Source organism: Aythya fuligula, chromosome 11, assembly GCF_009819795.1.
Source record: "Aythya fuligula isolate bAytFul2 chromosome 11, bAytFul2.pri, whole genome shotgun sequence".
Lineage (NCBI taxonomy): Eukaryota > Metazoa > Chordata > Aves > Anseriformes > Anatidae > Aythya > Aythya fuligula.
Window position 1 is genome coordinate 9857313 of NC_045569.1, and position 20489 is coordinate 9877801.

At 37.9% G+C, this 20489-nt stretch overlaps 1 protein-coding gene across 1 annotated transcript in view; it reads right to left on the reverse strand.

Moving 5' to 3' along the window:
• Positions 1 to 20489, reverse strand: part of NEO1 (neogenin 1) — a 185317-nt gene that overhangs the window by 103284 nt on the left and 61544 nt on the right. Inside the window, exons 3-4 of the mRNA XM_032194972.1 lie at positions 8799 to 9074; positions 4916 to 5069 (exon numbers count right to left, since the gene is read on the reverse strand). Coding sequence (XP_032050863.1) covers positions 4916 to 5069; positions 8799 to 9074 — 430 coding nt within the window. The remainder of the gene's footprint in view (positions 1 to 4915; positions 5070 to 8798; positions 9075 to 20489) is intronic.

Here is a 20489-nt window from a genome sequence, read left to right on the forward strand (position 1 = left end):
GCTTTTAAAAGAAAAAAAAAATATTCCAATTGATTATTTCCCTCAAGAAAATTTAAAAGACAGTCCATAGTCTACCAAAATGGGATCCAAGTTCATTGCTGTTAAATACATGGAATTAAAAAAAATCACATCAGACTACGTGGTGATTCCATTCGTATGCCTTCACTGTGGAATACTTCTGGGCTTAAACCAAAACTCCTTTTGTAATAAAGTAAAAAAATATATCTTAATTTTGCAAGGATAGTAAAGCATTTCCACAAAAGAGTGAAGCAATCAGATTTCAGACACTGGAGACAAAGAATCAGCTTAATATAGAAGTGATAACATAATTTAAAGTGTCATTAAAAACAACAGAGATTGATCGTTCAAATGTCAGGGAACAGCAAAATCAAATTCAAGCCTTTTGTATGTATTCCGTACAGCCTTCAGTTACCATGTTACACACTCCTAATACACAATTACTTGAGCTACTTTGGATACCTAACTGACATCTTTTTTTTTTTTTTCTCCTGGATTTCATTATCACATAATATGTAGTGAACCTTTATTAAAATGCTGCAGTCAGTTCTAGCCTGAGGTTTTGGCTTTTTTTCCCCTTTTAAAATACCATTCCCAAAACATCTTCTAATCTCTTCGCAGTCTTGCTGAAGCACAGCAGATAAAAATCAGACAGTAAATTAGATTATTTTGTGAATCTACTACCAGAAAAATCTCCATAATTACTCTGCTATGTTTAACCTTCACTGAGTTGGGCAAATGTAATTCACTTAACACAAATCACTCAGAGTGCCTGGCAAACAATAATATATAATAATTAAAAGATCACATATTCATGTGAGGTATTAAGGAAAAAACCCTGCATTAAGAATGTGTTCATACAACTAAAGACTTTATTTTAACACATACAACAACAGCACAAAATTAACACTTAAGTGCAACCTTAGCTTTGCAATTTCCTCGCTTTAGAAAATGATTAACCATACAACAGTTTTCTGTGGGTACTTCTTAATCATATAAAATTTGGCTAATCTGAACAGCCCAATAACACTGAAGAGTTAGCTTTACTTCAACAGCATTAATAAAATATAATTATTACTCCAGGTCCTTTCAACTGTTTATTTTCAGATTAGCCATCTCATTTACTGTGTTGGTTTTTTTAGAATAAGATTTTCTTGTTATGATTGCATTTGAATTTCCTTCCATATATATATATATATATATATATATATATATATGGATTTCCTTCCATATATATATATATATATATATATATATGCATGTACAAATATGAATTGAGTTGCACAATACGTGGTGCCTGAGCACAGACTAGTAGAATGGTGATTTGTGTGCTGTGCAAGGGTTTCCAAGCAGAACATCCAAACATTTGAAACTCCCAAAAACTGAAAATCCATCTTGGCAGCCACTTCAAGTGGAACCTCACTTTTCAACTTCAGCAGCATCAAGAGCATAAAATCACTCCTGCATTTACTAACAGACCCTCACACAGTAGGATCCTTAGCCAGACATGTTTCCGGAAAAAAAAAAAAAAAATCACGGCTTCAAAGTCAGCAAAACTGGAGAAAACTATTCAACCTGTATAAAACATTTCCACTTGAGCCTTCTGTATCAGATTATGCTGGCTGTATGGCAGACTGAACTTGTTTAGAAAAAAAGGAAGTAATTTTTATACTGATAGCTTCATACTTAGTGGTTTTTCCCACTTCCTTCCATTCTCTATCTTCTCTGATACTGGCACAGATATTACTCATTCTGAGCAAATAGAGGAAATCCATCTGAAAAAGCAGAATGCACGTTCAAATTGCTGAAGTGCACGTATGGCAGGTCCACTATGCATCAGTATGGTATTAATAATAATCTGGTGGGTTTTTTAGAATACAAGATCCTATACAGATTCTCCTTAGAAGTACAGTTTCACAGTAAAAAACTTAATTTTACGTTACGTTAATTGCCATAGTTAAAAATAAAAATACAAGACTATGTGCCTAACCCACTTCACAAGGAGAAAAAACACAGATATGCTGAGTTTTGTTTCCTAACCTCATAGATACACACACATCCAAATATTTACACGTGCATTTATATATATGTACATTTAAGTCTCTGTATTGTTTGTAGACAAAAAATACTTTAAGAGATTTTGAAAGGCAGAAGGTACATGAAAAAGCAGTCCACAGGAAAATGATCCACTCCTTGGGATAAAGAAAAGCCATGTTAATAACAAAAGTCATACTTTTACATAACACGGGGACTTTAATACAAATTAAATACAATTTGGCTACTAAATTAACAGAATCTGCTAACAAGCTAAGGTACCTATTTCACAGCAGTTTAACTGCAGGCTTTACTCCAACAAAACCTTAATTCTTGGTTCTAGAGATTTTTCAGTTCCTCTGCTCAAGAGAATGATATGACAGCTGTTAAGGCAAACCGAGTTTAAGCACTTTTTGTTGTCTGCTGTTTGAATCACTTCTCTGTTAAGCTGTTAGTCATGAGGAGTAGGCTTAAAGTGATCAAACTGCGTGGAAACTCTTCGTGAACTATGAAGCAAACTTCTTCCTACAGAGTGGGAGAAATAATCAAATTTCCTCCTTTACATGCATTAAAAGTGAACTGTATAAGGAGTACACATTTCACTGTAAGGCGAGAAAAAAAGCTGTGTGTTGGAACAACTGAAAATAAAAATAATCAATTTCATCAGCAAAGTAAGGTAACTTTATTCATTCATGTTTAACCAGACTAGAAAGATTCTGTAGTACATGAATTCTGTAGTATGTTAAGACAAACCCAATACAGTTTTCCCTGTTCAAAACCCCTTTTTTACTCCTTTCTGGTTCTCTCTCTGAACAGAAGAAAACACCTATTTCAAATTGAAGGGAATTCTTCTTTGTCTTTTCAACTTTACCTTCCTCAGTGAGCACACACGCAGAGGATGTGGCAACCAACAGATTCCAAAAATACACAGGCACCTGCAGTTTGGTGAGAGGCTTTCCTGAGAAGATGCATTAACTCGTTCATACAGGAAGAAAAAGGCGCGATACTGCAGGTCTGTGACTGCTGGCTGGGGCCTGGCAGAGAACCTACACAGCTCAGTTGTTGAGTAGACAGGTTCTTAGTAAAGAAATGTTTAGTAAAGAAAACTTAGTAAAGAAAACTGACTGTCTTGTGGCTCTTGTTCTTGCCTTACCAGGGTCCACGTGGTGATGGAGAAACAAGAAACCATGCTTTAGAAGTGAGCTGGTCATAGCACACACAAGTGCTGTTCTGGCTGCCCATAACAAGAACCTGGCATACAAATCTATAGTCTATGGATTTGTACTGAAGCATAAATTCAACTGGAAACCATACTTGTAACCAAAGTGAAACAATGCTAAATTTAATGCTAAATATTCTGAAAAATCACGTCATGCATGGCTCAAATTGTGCATATATTAAGATCAAATATGCTTACTAATATTACACCTAAGCTTGCCAGTTATAAGATTTCTCACCAAATTTTGAAAAGCAATAGAATATTTGGGAAGCCCTCACAACAACATGTACAGAAAAGCTCATAACAGACTCAGCAGCACTGTATCCAGAGGAAGAATTGATGTTTTGAGCTTTACATCAAAAAAAGTGAGAACAAAATCAAGCAAGAGCTCTCCAGGATGTGAGCTTCGCCTTCCTTGTGCACTGAATGTGACATAGCTTGGAGAAAGATGGCGTAACAGAGGGGGGAGGCAGCCAACATTTGTAAAAATATATGTAAAATGACATTATGTCATAAGAAAAACAAATTAAGATCTTACCAGGCACATTCATTTTGACATTTCATCATACTCAATTGTGCAATTCTAATGAGACTGTGCCATCCTTTCTATGAGAATGATTTCTTACATTTACAAAAATGAATCAAATATAATCACGGGCCATCAGATTGACATCAACACAATTTCTCAGAGGTATTAGAACCGTTAGTCATTACCTGCAGAAGCTTGCATTTTCCCGATAAAGACTGTTCACACTACAAGCCCATAGACTTTTTAATATAAGAGTTGACAAAAAAAAAAAAAAAAAAAAGACATATTGCTACTGCTGTTGCTGTAAAATGACTTGTGTATTCCTCCAGCTGCACCAGGTGATAGCCATGCCATAGCCCACAACACAACTTCACCTCTCACTGTTTCATGACTAACTTGTTTCTTCTACATGAATCTCACCAGCTTGGAATGATATAGAACATCAACTATCTGGTTATAATTTTCTTGTTCTTCATAGGATTTGTTCTGCTTTTTAAATACGTGTATTTTTTGGACCACATTGTTTTGAATGAATACGCCAGTGGCAATGCATAATAGTTTTCACTTAACACACTCTTGGAAGCCTACACTTTTTCTTTTTAAATCATGCCTAGCATTTTGATATTCTGCTTTAATGAGAAATTATGAAATTCTTCTTTGAACACTTAAATTTTTAAGGGACACGTAGATGCATATTGGACATTTCCATCACGGGAAGAGTAATGTGAGCGCAGGAATCTCCAGAGATAATATGCTAGCATGAAGACAACTTTGGCTTTTCTGCCATGTCCTCATCCCCTTAATTGCTTCTTTTGCTCCAGCGGCAATCTAAAAGTAATTTACTCTTAATAACTTTCCTGCTTCAAATATGATTTCTTCGTTTCAGATGTCTATAAAAAAAAGGTACTAGATGTGACTGTTCTACAAGTCTCATAACTACCCTGTCATAGTGCTCAGTCTAGCAACCCTCCACCATTTGAAAGCCACGATCCGTTTTACCCGTTCAAAGACTGTAAGAAGAGTAGGAAACAAGTTAGGCATGCATCTAAAATTGTAAGTCTAGCTGTGTTAGATTCTTACTCTTACATAAGCAATATGTATTAACCATTACTCACCCTTCTGTAGTAAGCTCTTCTTCATTTCTTGTCCACCTGACATATGGAGTTGGAAATCCTACAGCAACGCATGGGAAAACCGCACTTTGCCCAGTAACTTTTGTAAGCGATGATGGCTGCCTTGCAAAGACCAAGCTCTGTGGCTCCTCTGGATCTGCAAGTATTTTGTAAATGACAATGAAGTTACCAGATGCAGAATCAGGAGGTGATCATACCAATAAAAAAAAAAAAAAAAAAGTGTCTAATTTTTTTCCTGCCTCTACACAGGACTGAATCCTTGGTGCTACCTACAAAAGCTTTCAGCAAAATACTCTCCCAGCCTCCCACAAGAAAAGCTCTTTACCATTTCCTCCAGACATGCAAACTGATTCAACATTGTCAGGATTCTGACCCCTCAAACTGCCTAGGAAACAATTTCAGCTAAAAGCTGCAGCCCTGAAACAGAAACTTCCATCAGATAGTCAAGATTTATGAAAGAAAGAAAAAGAAAAAAAAAAAAAAAGGTTTGACTTTGTCCTCTGACCATCACCACAAGGGCGTCTAGTAAGAACCTACATATAACAAGCTTACTTCCTATGCTGGGGCCAAAAGCTATGGGGAAAGAACATCATTATACAAATCCAGGATCATTTTCATTTTCACCTTACTCTGCCCATCCAGCCCAGGAATACATTCTACAGAATGCACTGGACTCAGGCGTCCCCATTTATATCATACTTCACTTTATCAGGTAGCTGCTTGAGAAGCTGCCATTATGCACGTGAAAATCAAGTTGCCAAAGCAGAAAGTGAACCCTAAGAAAACGCAACAATAAACTAGACAATTTGCACACTGAAGTAATGCAACCTTTGTCCTAAAACAGGAATATACCACACTTTTCCATCCCTATAAGGGTGAATCCTCTCAATTAGTTTGGGCTTTGCTTTGGACTGGATAGGGCTTTGCTCCTTTTTTCTTTTCTCCTCTCTTTTTAAGAAAAAGCAAAAGCAAAAAGCATATTTACTCAGTCTCTATCAGAAAAGGCCTTCGTAAGAACTGAAAATGTACCCACCGATAAGTACTGTCCAGTAATCTATGCCTTGCACCATAATTTGAACTACATGAATTCCAGATGCAGCATTTCTGCTACATTAATTATCATAAGTCCTCCACTAACAGCTCAAAAAACTCCTTTGTTTGTGTTACATTAATTGCTGTACTCTCAATACTCAGATGCATGCTTACTGGTTTGGCACCAAGTAAGTTCTAGAACTGGAAAAAACCCTCAACCTTTTATCAAAAAGTTATCTTTGACCACCTAAATGGAGGAATACTACTCTGTGACCACACCGCTTCTCCTCCCTGAAGCACCCACCATGTCCATCAAGCATGGTATTTGACCCATCTCACCTGGGACCTACACAATACTTGCCGGAACTTTTCCAAGTTGTTGGCTTTGGTGTTCTCCAAATATTAACTGAGCATTTACAGCCCTACACCAAAGGCGTGTGTGTCCTTCAAGGTGTAACAAGAAGAGGCTGCCAAAGTATTCAAGAGAACCAGGGCTGATGGAAGTCATGTTTCAGGATTGTCCTAAGCTGAGGGAGCCAAACTCCAAGTGATTTTGGATCACACCATCTGTCCCAGGCCCACGCACAAACCATCACAGCATCTCCGTCCTCATTTCCTATTAGAGGGAGCTAGTCTGCTTGCTCCAGAAATAATACCATGTGTGAACAGGCATGAACGCAGTGAGAGTGACCCAGAGCAGCATATGGAGCAAACCAACTTGTAAAAAAAAATGGATGTAACAGATTGCCAGCGAGTAATCACTACACTGGGGAGAGGAGCTGGTCTCATTCACTGGAGACAGAACTCGCTTATCCTCCAAGCTCAAAAAAAGGAGTTGAGTTCCCAGGTTTGTGGAAGTAGGATTCAAGAATTATGTGGTTATTTTTCTTGCATTCCTACACTTGGAAGTACCTGCTAATTAAGGAGCAGCGCTCAGAAGTGCGTCCTCCCGCATCGTGGCAGATGAAAGGCAAACTGAATGCTCTAAGGAAGCTTGCTATGAGGAAAAGTACTGCACTGTCCATGGATGAAAATCTGTATTATGCAAGCGTGTGTTGGGCTTATTTCAAAGATTTAGATGCAGAACATTGGAGTGCCTGACATGCACATATCAAATAATGATTTAAAATTGGAATAACGCCAATGAAGAGCAGATTAATTCAAATCCTTCAATCAAATGCATCTCAAACCTAACAATTATGTGGCTACTCAGGATTAAAAGAGCTTTCTGTGCAACGTTTAATCCCACTTTAAAAAAAAGTGCCTGCTGGGGGGCTTCACTATTGACACTTCTAGACTCACTACCACGTAAGGAATCAGCATTATTTGTATCTGCAAGTAACTGTCTTAAGTCACCTTTAACAACACATTACAGAGATTCCGTCTGTATCGGGAATCAAGAATTCAGAAAGATCAACGCAATACTGAAGCATATTACAAAGTCTTTAACTGCCAAAAATCAGAAAGATCTTAATATTCCTTTGAGAGTCTGTAGAAACACCAAGACCAAACAAACTAAAATAATTCAATTAAGTGTCTATCAAAAAAGTGCTCTTCTTCAAAAATTATTTCCTTCATTGAGGGAAGATGAACCTTTTTTTCCTCCCCCAGAGGTGAAGAACTTAATGAAACTAATACCTAGTTTAAGCATAATTTATTACCTAAGCCTAGCAGACGCCTCTACTCTAAAATGGAGACAGGTGCAATAGTAAAATTGGGGTATTTTAAACAAAGAAGTGATATTGCCATGAGAAATGGAAACATTCATTGAAAGGGATCTCTGAAGATGTTTGATGCAGCCACCTGCTTCAAGTCCACTGTTGCCAACAGTAGGTAAGGTGAATCATGATATTGCCCAGCCTAGCCCTGAAAACCTCCAAAGATGGAGTTTTAGCTACCCTCTCTGGCAGTCCTCCAAGCAGTAAAAATTTAATCAGAATTCCAACATGAAGACTAAATCAGATGAGACAGCATGAAGCTCTGGAAATCATTAAGACAACCATTACAAAACACAACCCATGTTTTCCTAGTTTGGGAAAGAACGATTCCCATTCCTGTCTTATTCTTGGTCAATTTTCAAAACTCTGTGTTAGAACATCTGGTAAGACACAGTTCTGTTCAACAGTGTAATACCGTTTTAGAAAAAAGCACCGTTTCAACATTCAGTGAGAATTGGACTTTTGTTCTCATTTTTAAAATCTACATATTTCAAAACAATATGCATAGCTAAACCTCACAAAATAATGGGATTCATGGTCATCCCCTTTTTGGGATCTGGAAACTTCCCCAAAGGGGCTAGCATTTAAGAATCAGAAGTTCGTCAATACTGGAATCATTAAAGTGCTTCAGCATCCCAAGAGCAAGGGACAAAGCAACAATTCATTTTGGAAACTTCAACAATATTTTAAACAAGGGACTCAAGTCTGAGGAACTTACACATCACTCACAACTTTTTAAGAGAAATTTTACCCTGAGAGCCAAACCATCAAATACAGCAAAAACTATTTGCATGTCTGACCTATTTCCAACCACCGCAATGAGCTCAGACACTGACAACTGATTTTGCTTTTCTGTTTTCCAGATGCAAAATTCAGGTTAGTCTTCCCGAGAGCCAAAATGCTTTATAGTTTAAGTGCCTGCAGTCATTTTAAGCTACTTGGAAAAATAGCTTCCACAATGCATATTAGAATTAGTGCAACTTTAAACATATAAAAATGCAACATGGGGGATTCTCACTTGTTGCCCTTGCAAGCATTCTTACTTTCAGTTGGTTTTGGTTTCCTTATCAGTGGACTAATCTTTACCTCTTTTTTGAAGAAAAACAGATTAATACCTGGAAGAATTTTGAGCTCCGCTTCATCACTGTATTTAGGGGTCCCACCACTTTCAATGATGCAGCGATAGAGTCCTCCATCCGTATCAGTAGCATTACTAATAATAAGAGCTCCACTTGGTAATTTAAACACACGATCGTCCAGAAAGACTGGCTGACGATCCTGCTCCCACCTCACAAATGGTGCAAGGTCAACATTGACTTCACAGTTTAGGATTGCACTGTTTCCTTTGTAGACAGACGATGATTCTGGCTGACTGGTGAACCTGGGAAGACCTGCAAATAGGAAATACAAAACTTAGTAAAGTGACAAGAATTAGAGGTATTCTGAAGGTGACACCAAAGCTTCCAAGTACAGGTCAAGATTCACGAACCTTCTATAAAATAAGAAGTATGACATTCTCCAACTCTTTAGAAATCTTAGAATTTGATAGCAAAGTGATAAAAGTGATAGTATAAAGGCAAATAAATCAGTTGTTTTAGAAGTAAGCAAATGTTGGAAAACAGAAAAGTCTTTGGAGTCCTCAAAAACAGGAGCAGACATACCAGTAACCTCCACTTACTTCTCCAGAGTTGCTGCTTAAGAAATATATCGCACAGCACACCAACATCAAGACAGTATCTCTGCCTTGTACAGTATACTAAGTTTGAACCATATTTTGTAAAAGCCATGAGTTCTCATATAGCATTAACGCACACGCCCCCTAGTATACACTGGGACATTGTGACACTGAACAGATAATGCCACACAAGAGAAGGCTTCCTGTAGACTTTCCACTCTGATGTTTACAATGCAGGCAACATCTTAATTTACCACATACAGAACTATATATAAGGAGTTTTTTTTTTCCCACTGTATTTTTAGATATCTAATATTAAAATTATAAGATTAGCTATTAAGAATTTAAGCAGAAAAAAGTTTAAAATATTTTCCACAACTTTGTCACCAACCACGTATAAGTAAAGGTTTAGCTCACAGTAAGTAAAGGTTTAGCTTCCCTGAAATTTTAACCAGGCCACAGAAAGGAGCCTGAGGGCATTAAAGGACCAAATCTGACTGAAATTCAATGAAAAAGGGATATCCCTTTGAAGCTCTCAGCTTCCCAAAGCCTTAAGCATCGCATCATAAGGTAAAAATCGCATTTGCCCATAAGAAAATCTTTATCTTTCTCACATTAGTACCTTTGAGAATGGAGTCTCTTCACAAGACAAAGCTACGGCTGCAACACCAAAACAGCAGCTCTATGCACAGAACACATTCATCTCCCGAATAAAAAGGTTTTCCTCAACAACCTCCTGCACAGGATATGTGATAGAGCCTCTGACAGGAAGACCAGAGGCCTCCAAACAGCTTTGTGGTTGTTTGGGTGCCTGGTGCTGGCAGCGAGGCGGGTGCCATGAGGCGAGGCGGGCACCATGAGGTGGTTGCAGCTGGTTCCAGGCGGCCCCGTCACAGCCAAGCCCCTCAGCAGCCCGAATGCAACAACAGTCTCCAAGGAGGATTTCTGGTCTTCTTTATGCTCACAGTTAAAATTAATATTGTCATAGAAACAGCCTGTTGGCACTCTTGACATCTTGCCTTTTCTTCTCCCTTCCTGCTTCGAGGAGATTTTAAGCTTTTTCCTTTCAAGTCACTACACTGTGTGCCTTCAGTGCAGAAGATGGAAAGCAGGACTGGGTTACACAAAGGAAACCATCCTAGCACAATTATTCTGGCACAGGAGCAGAACCAGCTGGCTCTGGTAACCCCTAGCTCAGGGCTGCTGCCCACGGCAGGGACCCCAGCACTGAAGGCACCAACACCGCCATCTTGCAGACATGGCTCAGCTCTCTTATTGCCTGGCTCTTCAACATGAAGGGAAGGAGAGGGGAAGGACAAGTTACCTACCTTTTGTGCCCCCATTTCCAAGAAAATAACTTTACCACGTGTGGTATATCAGTTGCATACTGGTGCTTAAACTCCATCTCCTATAGTTTTTCTCTGCCTATCTTCACTAAACACCACTGCCTCAAAGAATCTATACCAAGTTGCTTTAGTTAAACAGTATTTTCCATCATTTTAGCTTGAATCCCTACTTAAGGAAAGCCCACAGGGTTTTCTTGTGTTTTTGTTTGTTTGGTTTTTAAACTTAGAACATTTCTTTGCTCTCCAATTTCTGTAGAAATCCTTGGAGAAGCAAGAAGCAATATCTGATGTCACATGTTCAGGCTTTTCCCACCTGAATAAAAAACATTGTTGCTTGGACTGTAAAATTCTTAGTTATTAGCACCCACTAAGTGCAAATTTTAATGTGTTTTTCATAAACTTTTAGGATACGTTATTTCCCATAGAACAGTAAGCCTGGAGTAAGCCTGGACCAGGCCAACAGCACTAATGACAGTGCTCTGCAATCGAAGCCAGCCACATAAGAGAGATTTATTTGAGCAAACCCACAGAACACCATCTTCACATCCTATATTAAACCTATATAAGACCTCTAGTAAAAAGACCAAAATCCACAAACCAGAGAAGAAGAGGTCAAGAATATTGATGCAATGAGCTGGAGCAACATAGCTGGTCTCTAGGGCTAACCTCTAGTGCTACAGAGAGAAACAAAACAAACATAAAATATGCATATGACTTGGGGGGATGTGAGGGGTGGATATACAAAACCAGAGATCTTCACAATCCTTGAGAATATCTGAGCAGACTTCTAGTACACTACATCTCCAACATTTAGATCACTTCTGTTTCGACAAGTAATTCCTTCCTCGCACAGGTCCACCTCTAAACACTGCATGCTTCCCCCTCCCCGGAGAACTATCTGCAGGCTCCTTGCACAACTTCACTCCTCTGAGAAGAAAATAAGTTTCTAGTTTCCACTCCTACTGTATTTCCAACCAACTTCTAGTCCTTTCATCTTGACCTTGTTTTGGTATTAATTATTTTGCATCTTTCATATTAACCATTACTCCCTCCCTCTAAGGTATTCACATGAATAAAAATCTTCTTTCAACTTTCCTTCTGCTTAGTTAACGAAGCCACAATCTTTAGTTTCTTTTCCTCATTCCTCTAACCATCCTAGTTATCTTCCTTCAAAGATTCAGAATGGCAGAATCATTTGCGAGGAAGAGACCTAGGTAGAGTATGGTCAGCTACGAGGTCAGAGTGGACTATTCAGGAATTTGTCTAGTCAGATACTGAAAATCCCAATGCACAACCTATTGTGGAACTGCGTGCCTTCACAGGGAAAAAAATTCTCCTCAAATCCAGTCAGAACCTCCTTTATCCTTTGCTTCAACTGGTACCCAGCACTTCACTACTAGCTAAACAGAGACCCAATGATTTGATATGCCTATTGCCATTTAACATTTGATTAAAGATGTCCAGGTTAGTATCACAAAATTGCTTCCTTGTGTTTATTGAAAAATATCTTCCCTATAGATTTAAGAATCACATTAGCTCTCTGTACATCAGCAGATGATAGTCAATCTTGGAATCAACCAATATAACTAGACTTATCTATAAAATCACCAGTCCCTCCATCCCAACTTAATACAATACCAAGGATATTGCTTGTATCTGCATGACTTTGCACACTGTGCTAAGTTTCACCATCATTCAGTCTATAACCTCATTTAATTGTTCCTATGAGACCAGCAAGGCTTCAGCAAGAGTAACAAGGTCCTCCAAATTTGCCGCACTTGCTATTTCACAAGCATCTCATTCTTACACCAAAACAGCTGATGAAGATGTTAAACATTATCTTCCCAAAACCTAGTCTCTGAGGCCTCTTTCCGTTCTGAAAATTTGCCTCTCAATATAAGCCATTAAGTTTTCATAATTACCTCAGATTCTTATCAATCTCAATATTCTCATTTAAATTTCCATCATTTTGACCTTCAATAATTTCTAACAGGAGAGCATATCAAAAGGCTGTGTTGTGGCATGCCTATGCCGCTCTAAGACATCAATTGCTTCATCAAGAAATCCAAATGCAAACCACAGACACAAGTCATGTTACAGTTTAGCCTTTTGTCCATCTTCCTTTGTCTCAATTACCCTCACCTTCAAAATCCTTCTAGCAAGGACATACTGTTGGGATCAGACTAATTGGTCTAGGATCACCCTTTCCCTTTTTGGGCACACATTCTGCATCAGTTATTCTTCAAGAAGAATGCGCTAGCCCTGCATTCACAACTCATTAAGAATATTTACTAACAGACCTGTAAATTAAGGCAGTTCTTTCAGCAGCCTGGACAGGAGATCTGGACCTCCTCATTTTGTCAGATGAGCATTGGGACCTGTGCTTTCATCTCAACCATTGAAATTTTATTTTCACCCAGTACGGTCACTGTATTAGCAACCTATAGCATATGTGAGAATGTTAGCAGAGGACTAAAGCCCTGCAATTTCTAATATACAGTTCAATTACACTTTATTTTAAATCGCTTATAAGTACTATTCGCTTTTAGGGCCAGAAAGGCATTGTATACTCTGTTGTGGGCAGGCCCTCCATTAAGGTTAAATAAGCTTTATTTAAGATGGTTTCATTACTCGCTAGCAATAAAATTACAGTTCCTTTTTCAGGTCATCTTAAATGCCAGTAAAATCTTTATTTGATCATACTTTTGTATGGTTTTATGATATATAATTTTAACCCAGGTCATAATTTTGTCTCAAGAGCAATTTTCTCTTATTCTAGGATTACTTGCAATTTGCACTGCTTAAAAGTCTCCATTGTGTAGGAGGACCCTGTTGCTTTAACCAACAGACAACCACAAAACAATGACGACGCATTACAAAAAGTATTCAAAAAATAAGCTTCAATTAAAATTAACTCCCAGACTTGTTTATAAATACAATAGCAGGTCCAGAGCACTGGCATACAACCCCATAGCAGTATGCTGCTAGAAAATACCCTGCCATCCATCAGCCTAGAGTCTTTCAATTAAAGAGCTTTTCTTTTCCACTTCAAAGTATCAGTAGAGTTCCTGCATTTCCCTAACTTTTCAGCACAGTTTTCAAAACCATGCCAGCTAATTCAGTCCATTTAAATTGTGTACACATTTTTCAAGCTACTCTTCAAACTTAAATTTTGAAAAAAAAAAAAAAAAAAAAAAAAAGATACATTTTTCTCATAATGGTTTCTATTTCCCAGTCACTTCAATCAACACATCAAAGCAAGATGATCTATTATAATGAAAATTAGTTAGATTTCTAATGAGAAAGCAGCACCCACTCTTCACCCACATGTTGCAAAGCATTCAGTTGAAGATATTACCCCATCATTTACTGAATGAACATAATGATAAATGATACTTTGGGGTTCTGATATTAAAGATAATTTTTTCATGTTTGTACGTACATTAATCATTCCATGGCAGCACAAATATATTATGTATCGATTTTAGGACACTGCAGGAAAATACTCCTGACCTAGCAGGAACGTGGGTTAATAAACTCAATTTGGGAGGATGATTTTCCATTTGGAATGTTGACTAAAAACTGGCAGAAGAACACACAAGCAATAGCGCGATTCTCACATGTATACAATAGAAATCAGATGCACCACGAACTTCAAATTTTCTTCTTGGACAATGCAAATGCAGGGGTGTGGGAGAAACAACCCTGTCCCTATTTTCTCCTTCCCTTTTGTCTCTCCCCCCACCAAAAGACCAGAGCGATGGTAGGAATGTCAATGAACAATCTACTTAATGCAAATTTGTTCCATTCAAATTGTATTCCCAGTCTAAGCATTGCTGAGATTTGTGGCCCATTGTCTTGATTTCTGAAAAAGCAATGACGTGCCTAGAAGAGCAGTAATTCCCATGCTCCTGGAAAACACAGATGGTAAAAATTCTGGCTGTAGTCTGCTGCCTTCAGCAGAGCCAGTATTTCATCTCCTATACTTTCCAGGAGAAGAGGAATTCATTACACTGAGCCAGATGCTAATCTAGTTCAGCAGTCTCACTGCAGCCACAGACAGTGCCAATCATTTCCAAGAAGGCTGAAAGAAAAAAAACACATCCCATAATCAACAATTACTAAACTACTCACTCCTGTGACAATGTTCCTCCCGACTTCAGAGGAACTGCTTACCTTCTGCTCTGAATACCATCAGCAGTCACTGTAAATGTTCAATTTTTATTTAACGTGGATGCTATTACCATACATGTTTAATCCTCTTTAGAATCCTACTAACCTTTTGGCATCAATCTTGCCCAAGCAAGACTGCAAAACAAAAATAGGGAAAAAAAAAAAAAAAAAAAGAGTAACTTGCTCTTCTCAAGGGCAACAGATGGCTGCACAGGAATTCACTTTTTCCCTGTCTATAACAGGTTTGTATACCTTTACCACACAGATGCAGGCCTGCTGGATCAAATTTTCACAAACATTTTTTGTTGTGTGCTCAAGTCTCCTCCATTGCTACTCTACATAGCAGAATTTAACACAATATTTTAAGAATTAAACAGTTCTGAAACACCCTACTGTACATGTTTACACAATTAACTGTTTCCCAAAGCTGGTTTCAGGCTTTTTTTATGATATCCCAATGTACTCTGCAAATGTTTTCTCCCATGTTTCCCAGATTATTTCTATTGCAGTAGGGAAAAAGCAAAATGCTGGAGTAGCTGCAAGTTTTTCCAAACTACTGCTTCCCAAATGCCTACCACAAAAACACTGTTGCCCAATCTTACTCAAGTTTCTTGTAACTTACCAAGCTTTAACGGTATCATCTACAATAATTGCCACCTTACAGCTAACAGCTGGCACCTTACGATCCTTACACATTAAACTGTTCTGTTCATACACAAAGAGAATGAGAAGGATTAAACAAACCACTGATAGCTTTCAGAAATTTTTCATTTTTCCCCCAATTCTCTTTTTCCTAATCAAATCTGAACTGAAACAAATTAATACCTCTATTACTACTTCGTTAATTAAAATAGCCTCTTGGGAAACATGAAGATTTTAGCAACATACGTAGGTGAAAGTGTGTAGAAACATGATGCCCTATTGTTAAAATCGCTACAACATCTGTTATCCTCTAGTGAAGCAGAGGATCTCAAAGATGTCGCATATTTTGTTAGCGCATCAGCTTCGCGCCCGAACCCTGTTAAAAAATTATTAAGTCCAGCCATCTGTGGACACTTCATTAAATTATCACAGCTCCTCTTCTTTTCCTTTGCTTGAACATTATTCAGCATCATTTGTCTGAGTGGCAGAGGTGTGAAACATGTTTTAAAATATAATTTTGTTAGTAAGACATACTTCTTCAGTCTCACTAGCAAACAGATTAAGCTTCATAATTGCAAAACATTCATGGAGAACAGAAGTCCAGCATTACCTGAATTAAGATAAAACCAGAAGCTTCTTACATGGAATATTCTTAGAACTACAACTTGAAAGAAAAAACTTAAAGTCTCATTGGCTAAACTAAAGCAAAAAGCATGTGGAATACAAAAAAGGCACGAAAAGTTTCAGTGCATACTCAGAATTCTGACTCTCAAACACAGCCTTGGTGAGATACTTCATATGGCACATGCTGACTTCATACTGTAGTGATTTGTTAATGTATGCTATGACCAGAACTGAATAAGCAGGGGAAGAAGGAGAGGATGTCAGTGTACATATCAGTAAGAACAAACACTAAAGCATACAGCTATATGCATGTAATGTGCATACATTCACTAACCTGGTGTGATGCCAGATCTTTGGAAGAAGCATTCGAACTAGAGATATTCTGAGGTCCCTTCTGAGCTCAATTATCCTATGGACTATGACTTGGGGAAACTATACAGAGAACTAGAGATAAAGGAACAGCCTCAAAAACATTTCACAACACTGCACAAGGAGGGACAGAATTACATCTGCCAGAACAGACTTCCAACAGGGAAAGTTCAAGAAAAACTGATCGTGCCCTGGAGCACAAGGTTGGATTACAGGAATTCTCAGGTTGCCATCAAGCCCCTTGGACTTAGATCTGAGCATTGCCACAGAAACACAAGTTAAAAAACAAAGAAACCACATATACAAAAATTTAAGAGGGTGCTTTGACTAGTAAAATACATAAGAATATTATTAAGTTTTACCTGGCAAAAAAAATAGTTTTTCATAGAATTTATTTGAAACAAAACACATTTTTATAGTTGTCCTTTATGTACTAGTGTTATTACTTTGCAAAATTTAATATCTTGGAAGCTCAAACTGAAATACAACAGCATAACACAGCCGCGTACGCTGTAAAGAAACTTCTTTCCACATCGCGTTAATGTCAACATACACAATAGTATTACAGGTCAATTCTGATTTTCAATCAGAACACAGACATCTCAGAGCACCTTCTGACCTCAGCCCAACACTGGAAAAAAATAAATAAGATCCTGACTTCCTACGGAACTGAAACAGCTCTTTATACCATGTCAGCTGCCGACTCTTCTCGTGGATGCTTGATGAAAAGAAATGATACAGAAGATGATCCTGGTGAAACCACTGGACTCGTGACTGACAGCATAATATCGAGCATGAGACAGGTCACATTTCTAGAAGTGACTTTATGATGCTATTTTGCCAAACACTACCTTTGACAGAAGTCCTAGGGATAACAAAGTATTAAAATGGACCAAGAAAAAAACAGACATGATGTACATCTTGATACTATATTAACTGGGGTGCCAGTTCCCAATTCAGAAAACTGTAACACCTGAGTGCGTTTGCTCTGTGCCATCGCAAATCTGCTGTGAGGATCTGGGCTCGCAGCCCTACAGGCTACAGCTCCGGGAGCAGCCGCAAAGCAGTGCTATGAACAAGTGAGGCTGGCTCTGAGAAGGGATGCACTTCTGGTGCCTGTAACTTCAAAATGAAAGAGGGAGAATAGAGAAATTGGTTGATTAAATACTGTTTGAGTTGGAAGAAAAAAGTCGAGCAGGCTACCAGCATGAAGAATTTCACATTGAAAACTAATTTATCATTGCTCTAACATATTTGCCCTTTCTGAGCGATGGAAATGCATTTTGACAGCAGGCCACCAACAGGAATGAAAAACAGACAACCTCACTGTCTTGACAAGATTGCTCTGCAATTGCAGAACACGTCCTGGCAGAACTTCTATGAAGACAACTGAGTGTGCAGAGGTGTTCAAGCTAGGAGTGAAGCAGCTACAGAAAGCCCTGACATGGTAAGGTTCAGCTATATTTAAATAAATAAATAATAAATAAATAAATAAATAAATAATAGGGAAGGAAGCAATGTTAAGTGGGAAGCTAAACCAACCTTCCCTGAAAAAAAAAAAAAAAAAAAGTAACTTGGAAATCCCTTGGAGGAAAAATAAAATAAAAATCAGAAGTTAAAAATTCATCTTGGGAAGGTATTGAAAGTGTTTTTCAGTGCAAGGACAGGACTAGAGAATAGACCAAGGCTAAACAGAAATCCAAATCCAACCAGGTGACAGCTAGAAGAGATCAATACATTAATTCCAAGAACTAAATGGGAGCAAAAAAAGTGATTGAAGCAAGATCTTCGGAAGTGCAGAGGTGGTTGATGATGACCATAAACTACAAGAACAGAAGATGGAGCTGGGGTGTCCACGGTACAGTGGGAGGTCAGGCTCAGAAATACAGAGAAAGTGACTCTGCTATGGTGTAGGTGAAATAATAGGATTAAATTAAAATCACAGACAGGACTGGCAGTTGAAGGGGCAAAGAACGGAGAAGCGCCACGACCAATAGCACTCCAAGGCAGCAGGAAAAACTGTAGTATCCACAACTAATTTCATCTATTTAGATGCTGAGAAACATGGTAAGGAGGCATTTCTAACAGCACATGTAAACGAATAGAGGGGGAGAAACAAATGCAATAATTTAATTGATACTGTTGAAGATCACTCTAACAGGGTAATGAAGAAAGCACTGCAGAGTTTTAAGGGAAAACCTTAAGATAACATGCAGATTGCCACAGCATTTAAGAAACCTCAGGTCTTGATCAATAGAAAGCCTTACAAAAAAAGTACAGGCTCACAATTACTCTTTCTAAAACAAAATCAATAGCCATAACAAAAGAAGAATAAGATCTGAGTATTCTGGTGAAAGAAAAGAGCTTGACAGGTTAAATAATTTTAGATCCAAGCGAGGCTATCAATTACGAAAGCTCATGTGAACAAGCTATTCAGAGAAGATTAATGCACAGAAAGGACTGCCAGGATAAATTTATCATGAAACTGGAGGAAAGATCAGAAAAACTTTCACAAGCAACTCTATAGACAGAGACAGCTGGTACCTGAAGACAGACATTTAAAGATGGGAAGTAACCTAAGCAATTTCACAGAAAAACATAGAGAGCTGACAAATAGCAAAGAACTCTCCCTAAAAATAAAGTACCTGAAGACTGACATACCAAGAGGAAAAAAAAAAAAAAAAAAAAAAAAAGAAAAAGAAAGCAGAAGAACGAACTTCAATAGAAGCATTTAGCTGAAAAAGATGAGCTTAACTAGATTATTTGCCAGAGCTGTGGATCAGTCACAGAGATGAGGATTAAAATACAAAGATCTGGATTATCACACCGCTGGCCCTAGAATCATGGACACTTGCTAACAATTAAGCTCATCATACCATATATATATACATATATATATATATATTTTTTTTAAAGGTCTCTCAGTAATTAAGCCTTTCATGGCTTTATATGTGCAGACTACGAACACTCAGAAAATGCACTGATGGTGCATCTAATCCAGGCATCTGACTTGAGCTGCTATTTAGAAAAGAAGAGCAACACCTTTGCAGAAACCTATAAATGAAGATTTTTTTTCCTCCCCAGTGTCCCTCAAAACAGCGGGAGTTATATGCAAATAAGAAGGGTCTTGTTTGTTTTTTTATTTTTATTTCTAGTGTAAGTATATGAATGATGAGACATGTCTTACATTTGTAGGGATATTGCCAAGACCTCAACCTCACTAAAGTCAGACATAGCAAGCTTCATAAATTATTTTTCCTTATTAAATACCACTTTCCTCCATTTTGTTTCCTTTTCAGTGTTACTGAACTACCTCTTGAATTTCTCTTCTGAAAAATACACCATTTATCACGCACAACCCTGCCATGATCCCTCCTAGCCTTAACCACTGTTGTGTCATCTTTCATTTGGGTAGGTGTGATAGCACAGCTTCTTATAATTTTCAAAATGTAATACTCGGTTGATCTTAAGTCTGAACAATGCCATTGTGGAGATCCATCACTTTTAGCCTGTCACGCTAAAGCTGAAATATCTTTTTGAATCCCACACTCTAAGACACAGTTAGAAAAGAATACAGGCAGCGTATGTAACTATCACTTGCCTGACAGTTCAGGATTTAGAGTGAGCAATCTCTGCAAAACTTGTCAAGCAAAATTACAAAAGGGATTTCTGGTGCTGACATGCAGAACATAAATAATGAAAAAAATACACATTTGAGGGAAAATATTAACAAATGGGAAAGCCAATCTAAACAACATTCATCCAACTTTATTGTTCAGGGGTGCTGATGAATCATCAATAAACTCTCAATTTTCACTTCTGAAAAACCATGTAGAGTCATCCATCAACAGACCGTCTACTAGAAACCCAAGTGGCTTTAGAAAAATGAAATTTGGGAGTGAAGCTCCCTTTTACAGAATTCATGCTTCTCCTGAAATAAGACTTACTGCTGTGATATTTTCAAAACTAAAAGGCAA